A 6,539-nucleotide genomic window follows, 5' to 3' on the forward strand; every position below is an offset into this window, starting at 1 on the left:
GTGCATAAACAAGTTATTTTAACTAAGGATAATTTGGCAAAACGCAATTGGACAGGATCTTTAAGATGTAGCTTTTGCGACCAACATGAGTCAATCAAACACCTTTTTCTGGATTGCCCTCTGGCAAAAATACTGTGGCGGTCCGTTCACATAGCTTTCAACATCACTCCTCCCGAACTCTATCAACACGTTATTTGGGACGTGGTTAGATGGGATAGATTTCGCAACAACGAGACATATTCATGTAAGAGTATGTGCTTTATTATGGGCAGTCTGGAACTGCAGAAATGATTTAGTATTTAACAGAACAACAACTATTCATTTTTTGCAGGTTATATTCCGAGCCACTGCGTTGATCCGTATGTGGTCGCTACTCACTCCGACGGAGGCCAGAGAGCATTTGGTTACTGGATCTATCCGATGAGAGATGGTAGCTCGGGATATTTTTAACCGGTTTGGATGGCGGTCATGTAATAGGATAGGCTTTTAGTTCCTATCGTTTTTGTCAGCCGGTTGTGGCTTCTCTTTTACTTTTTAGCTCTTTGTGAGCCTTTTGTTCCTTGATTGAGACAACAAGACATGTGTAAGACCTTTTGCTTATTAATAATCATGGCCGTATGCATCGTTCTGATGCAGAGGCCGGGGCGAACCCCCCTTTTCAAAAAAAACAAAGAACAGAATGAGCCACAGAACTGGTGTTACCTACTGACAGACTCAAACTTGTACCGATGAACAATTAAGCAACTGAGCTGACTTAGCTGCAGATGATTCCATTGAGGGTTCGAGTGTTCCATTACGACGTTCTTATGTTCGCATTATGAATATACATATACATATTACAGAAGTTGTAGACTCGTAGTTGCATAACACATATGAGATGGTTAAATGAGCAAAGATTTGGGCAAGATTGCCGAACCCAATAGTCTTCAGGTACAAAACCTCCCTGTAATGATGCATCTTGTGGCCTCCTTCGATAATTATGTACCGATAGAATGGGCACCAGTTAAGTGGATTTCAGGATTCTCCCTCTTCCAATTCAGCAACGAACAGAAAAATGGCAGGGTACGAGCTTGCCACTCCCCATCTATGCATTTATTCAGATGGCAAAGACTGCCACCTTGGCCGTCGTTGTCTATGTCAGCTCCAGCCATATTCACATTGGGTGGGGGTTCTGGGTGAACAGATGCTGAGAGGGGAAGTGGAAACAGATTTGCTGTAGAACCGAATCTGAGCAAAAACGAGCCGAGATCTCATCTCATCTACGCCAAAAAAAACATCTTGAGAAGCTTTCTGAACATCCATTTTCATCCCAGGAATGGGATCAGAACTCTCCACCATGGATGGTGACAGTGGCACCGGTTGCAGAAGTTGGAGGACGGAGAAGCATGTGTGGAGCATAGATTTTTGACAACTGTCCAGCATTTCCAAATGTAGTTCCAGGTGACGCTGGCTGATTTGCTGAGGAGTCCTTGGCCAGAATGTAATCTGGCCGCAGACCAGAAGATGATGGAGATGGGGCCATAGGAGCAACAGGGAGACTGAGAGGATATGGAGCGATAGGCACGTCACCAAGCGATGATGCTGAAGGACTGTAGCTCAGAGCACCCAGTGGGTGATCAAATTTGCATCCGGGACCAAATTTGCAAAACCCATGCTGTGAGTAGTAAAGACATGGCTGGGCACCCTGCAAATTAAAGGAAACTTGATCATAATTTTGCTCTATATGCAAAACTAAAAAAATGTGCAATGTGCAGTGCCATATACCAGATTATCTTGTGTATTTGCATGTTTTGTCATAATGAATCCAATAACAGATTAAATTCTACTGTGCATTTTATAACTTGCAGCCAAAATGAACTACTACAGGAACATTACATTTATGAGAAGTGTGCTTTCCCAGGTAAGTTTGGACAAACATATTGCGATGTGCCAGAAATTAAAGTTAACATAATTAAATTCATAACCATTGCGGCTAAGACAAAAAGAAATCGATACTGATAGGTGCTAACACATCACACCAAAGGATGTCTGTCAACTGTTGATCAGGTATAGAAATAACCTCCCAGTAACCTGCACTTCCGGGTTTTTTCTGTGAACTCTAGTGAAAGCAAAAGAGGTTTTCCTGATTAACAGGGAATCATAGATAGGACAAGGTACTCCAATACAAACTTTCTACTCCCTCCGATCCATATTAATTGTCGCTGATTTTGTCAAATTTTACTAGTGATTTAGGCTAATGCGGTAACAAGGCTCAAAGGGCTTCAGTATGCCAAGAACAAACATCCATCCCTAAGTTCGTCAAGAATCAAGATACTTGCGACTAAGTCAGAGGTAGTTTCGTTTTGCAAATATGCAAAGGAAGAAATGGTACACATACACGAGATTGTCCCAAGGAAGTACCCACCAGAAAAATAATATAGTACTGGATAAACACAGTGAAAACACAATCATGGATGTGTTGTATGTTCCATTAATAAAAGCCTCCATCTTCAAAGAATTGACAGTTTTTTTTTTGAGGAAGGAAGAATTAAGAGATTTCATCATAAGATATATGTTCGCAATTTTAAACTTTGTATGTCAAATTTACACAGATGCAGAGCCATTTAAAGCACGAGCACCTGGTCAAGCTAGTGAGCAATAAACAGAAGACACAAGTTATGCAAAAACCCAGAAGAGTAGTTTCCAAAAGCATGCAATGCAGCAAGAATCCTGCATGCAGCGAGTATCCTATCTTACTATTTTCCAATGCTCAGAAGTTTCTTCCCTACCCTTTGCCATCATTATTTTCCGCGTTGGTGCAAAGAAACCGTTAAACTTGCACTAAACACAATCTACACTGGACACTGAATTTAAGAAGAATCAAATAAGGTCAAAACTCGTATGCCTCCTACCTAAATAATATGAACATCGATCTGCATTTGGTTGACGATTCACAGAACACTGTCCTACACATAATATTCTTCGATATACAAAAACTAGAAGAGAAGGTCAATGGACGCAGAACAGACCCTCTTGCATGCACATGTTCTGCTACGGACTTAAAAAACAGTACATTTTATATAGTTGCCTTTGCTTCACATTCTAGTCAACTATACAATGGGCTAAACTCAGACTTGAAGGTGCAATTACATGGCAGAACTTTCAACAGTTCTACAAAGTATATGGAAGGTGTATTTGCTGATGAACTAAAGCAATGGAATCCGTTCTTTAAAGTATGGCTACTTGATCGATGTTTGATCCAAAATCATAGCATTCACCAATAATTCCTCTATGACAGAATACCACCTAGCTGCACTGCTTTCAAGTCCTACAGTAAAACTCAAAACCTGTAATAACTGGAAACTGAATGATCATTACTTCCCTGACTATACAATTTGCAATTCGACTAAACTACACGAGTAAATGAAACTTCACTTATCAACTTTGCAGTATCAGAACAATAAGATGTGATGTCAATCTGATCAAGGACAACATCAAGATGATGATTCAGCAGTATGCTTTTGGTTTAACTTCCATTTGAAGATAACATAGTACTTCAATGCAAAAAAATCAGACTGATGTATAGAGCTACTCACCGGACGAATTGGAAGACCTAGAGGGCTCAGCATATAGTTGGACCTAGGTGTACTCAGGTATTGAGGATGATTGTATTTACACGTGGATCCAAATTTACAGGTCCCTGTCTTCATGTAGTGGTGGCATTCAGGCTGCCCAGGGCGCTCTGGAAAGACAACTTCTTGTTTGTCACTTGAAGGCCATGCTGAAGAAGACAACGATGCATAATTACTGCCATAAGCAACTGCAGATGGAGGCCCTTGGTGTGATAAGCCATACAATGGTCCTGCCTGAACAGTTTGCTGTCCCCCAGCTGACGCGACTTGGTTGATAGGTGGCTAATAAGAAAATAAAAGATAATGAAGTCATCAGGGCAGTTCAGTATTTTCTTTTTCTGACAATGCATCACAATCTTCATAACACATAAGTACAAAATGATGTTTTGGGTCATTTTTGTAATCTTCTTGTACAACACAATGCTCCCGATACATTGTGAGTTTGCGAAATTAGACAGTAAACGTTGTATCATTAATAAGAGACCTTCCAAATTTAATTTCTTAATACTTTGGTCCAGATTAAAAGATTCATTTTATATAAAACACCCTTGCTCGATGATCTACTATTTGTAGCACAAAGTTCAAAATGAGAAGGAATACAGTATTAGAAACTTACCATGTAAGGGTTCCATCCCTGCATTGGCATGACTGCAGATGGGTGCATCATTGGAGGATAAGAGCCCGGGAAAAATGATCCTGGCAGAACAGAAGGCCTCCCCAATTGCCAACTGGCTAGAGGTGGATATGGAAGAGGGGAAGAGACAGGCAGTTGTTGCACTGGTGGATACATGTTTGGTGTCTCTGAAACAACACCATGTTCTGGCCCTTCTGGATGATGAAATTTACATGTTGATCCAAATTTGCAATGGCCAGTTTTGATATAGTAGGAACACTCTTTCTCACCCTGCATGACGAAAAGAATCTTCATTAGATATTGGACAAAGAAGGGCCAAGACTAGATCAAAATTTGGATTGAACAAACAGTCCCACCAGACGCAGAGGGTAACCACAGGAATTTAAGACAACTGGTTGTACAGAACCGCCTTCTCTGGGATGATTATACTTGCAATTAGAGCCAAACTTACAAGTCCCATTCTTCATGTAGTACTGCAAAAAATATATGAAAAAATGATACTGTAAGCAATCCACCAAATAATTAAAAAATGCATATATGATGACTGAAATAGCAAGTATCAGCTTCTAAAGGAAAGATCTTATATTCCATACAATTTCATATCACTGTGTGAGCGAGTTTTCGACTATTGGCAAGATGAGGACTAGTTTCATTACCTCGCACGGTGGCTGACCTGGGCGTTCTGGATACTCCACTGTGCGTGCGGTCCTTGTCCCTCCATCAAACTAAAAAAACAGAGCACAAAACATGTTTATACCTTCAATTCAAGCTCCTTGAATAGGTAGTATACTCTATATAAAGTTCTCACTTCTACAACAACTCACTGGAAACATGTGAACACGGCTATCTACTTGTGCTGCAAGGTAAAAATAATCCTAATAGAAAAATGGCCATATGACCGAGTGCTGATCAGGCCTACAACATAAGCAAGTGGCAGCGTAAGCAGAAAGTGGGCCTTCGAATTATCAACATCAACAGCGAGACTAAGACAAGAAGGCTTATTATAGAATGAGTCAATCACATAATCAACGACAGCAACCGACGACTGCACAATCAAGTTTCACTTCCATGGGCTCGTGACAGGCTCCTAAGCCATAACTAGAATCAATTCAATTCAATCACAGCAAGAGGCTTGAGCTGGAAGCTCCCCTCCGCACCGACCAGCTGTAATTGAACCTGTCGGTCATTATCAGGGACTGGCGAGTCGTAAGTAGCAAGTCCCAACTGGACTGAAGTGAAGCAGAGCATGATGGGAGAAATAAAATCGGGAGAAGAGAAGCGGCCCAGCTCACCGCGGCGGCGCGATCGCGAGGGTGGTTGTAGCGGCAGGTCTCCCCGTAGCCGCAGGCCCCCGTGCGGAGGTAGTAGACGCAGTTGGCCTCGCCGGGCCGCTCCGGCAGCCCCTCCCCGGCCGCCTCCTCGCCGCCGGCCAGCCCCAGCCTCCACATCGACTCTGCGAGAACACAAAAGGCCGCGGCACGCAGCGACATTCGTACGGATCAGGCAGCATCGAAGATCCAAAACCCTAGCAAGCAAACGACACACAAACCCCCTCCTTTCCCAAAACACACGCGCAGAAACAGCGGGCCCGAAATTGCGCACATCGGGGCCGGAATTGAGCGCCGTACCTTCCAGGCCAGTGGCAGCGTCAGCGCGGCCGCCCTCGGCGCCGCCCCCGCCGCCGTCCTTGGGGGACGCGGCGTACGACTCCATCATCGAGCAGCTCCCCGAATGCTCCTCCCGCCGCGGCGATCGGGCGGGGATCGGGCCGGACCGTGCTCGCCCGGCGGCCGCGCGAGCGGGGGGAGGCTCGAGCAGGGGCGAAAGCGAAGCAAAATCTCTCTCGCTCTTGGGTGTTGCTTCCTCCGGACTCCTCTTCTCCCCCTTCCCTCTCCCTCCCTTGCAGTCGCAGCCCCCGCTCGTCCCGTACTACGCTCGCGTCGTGTGGCCTTTTCTGCGTGAGTGGGACTCACTCACTCCCTCTCTCTCGCTTGGGGTGGGGGGTGTCGTGGCTCGGACAGCGCGTGGTGACGTCGCGTAGGCGCCAAGAAGCGGGGCTGGGTGGTGAAACCGAGGGGAAGGCGGGGGTGGAAACGCAAAAGGGAAAAGTGGTGGGGGGAGTGGGCAGCAAGCCGCGGGCCGCATTCAATGCGCGGTCGTCCTGACGGTCGGTCGCTCCTCCTGCCCGCTGCTGCTGCTGCTGCCACGGCCCTGGCCCGGGGTGGACGGACCCCACCGCGGCGGCACCGTCATGTGCCCACGCGCCCGAGTCCAGTCCCAGCTTAGGATGCTCG

At 45.2% G+C, this 6,539-nt stretch overlaps 1 protein-coding gene across 1 annotated transcript; it reads right to left on the reverse strand.

Moving 5' to 3' along the window:
• Positions 1-720: 720 nt before the first annotated feature.
• On the reverse strand, positions 721-6,226 carry LOC109776449 (zinc finger CCCH domain-containing protein 5). The gene is made up of 7 exons (XM_020335090.4): positions 5,874-6,226; positions 5,538-5,698; positions 4,902-4,970; positions 4,602-4,718; positions 4,228-4,515; positions 3,576-3,893; positions 721-1,684 (listed from the first exon to the last, which is right to left on the reverse strand). The coding sequence occupies exons 1-7, from the start codon at positions 5,959-5,961 to the stop codon at positions 1,322-1,324; spliced, it is 1,404 nt and encodes a 467-aa protein (XP_020190679.1). The 5' UTR covers positions 5,962-6,226; the 3' UTR covers positions 721-1,321.
• Positions 6,227-6,539: the final 313 nt, after the last annotated feature.

This window comes from Aegilops tauschii, chromosome 3, assembly GCF_002575655.3.
Source record: "Aegilops tauschii subsp. strangulata cultivar AL8/78 chromosome 3, Aet v6.0, whole genome shotgun sequence".
Lineage (NCBI taxonomy): Eukaryota > Viridiplantae > Streptophyta > Magnoliopsida > Poales > Poaceae > Aegilops > Aegilops tauschii.

Excerpts from the sequence above, each read along its gene's own strand:
- LOC109776449 (XM_020335090.4), bottom strand. The coding sequence starts at position 5,961 with ATGATGGAGTCGTACGCCGCGTCCCCCAAGGACGGCGGCGGGGGCGGC. Across the intron at positions 5,699-5,873 it reads CGCTGCCACTGGCCTGGAAG|AGTCGATGTGGAGGCTGGGG; the intron begins GTACGGCGCTCA and ends GTGTTCTCGCAG. Across the intron at positions 3,894-4,227 it reads AGGGATGGAACCCTTACATG|CCACCTATCAACCAAGTCGC; the intron begins GTAAGTTTCTAA and ends TTTTCTTATTAG.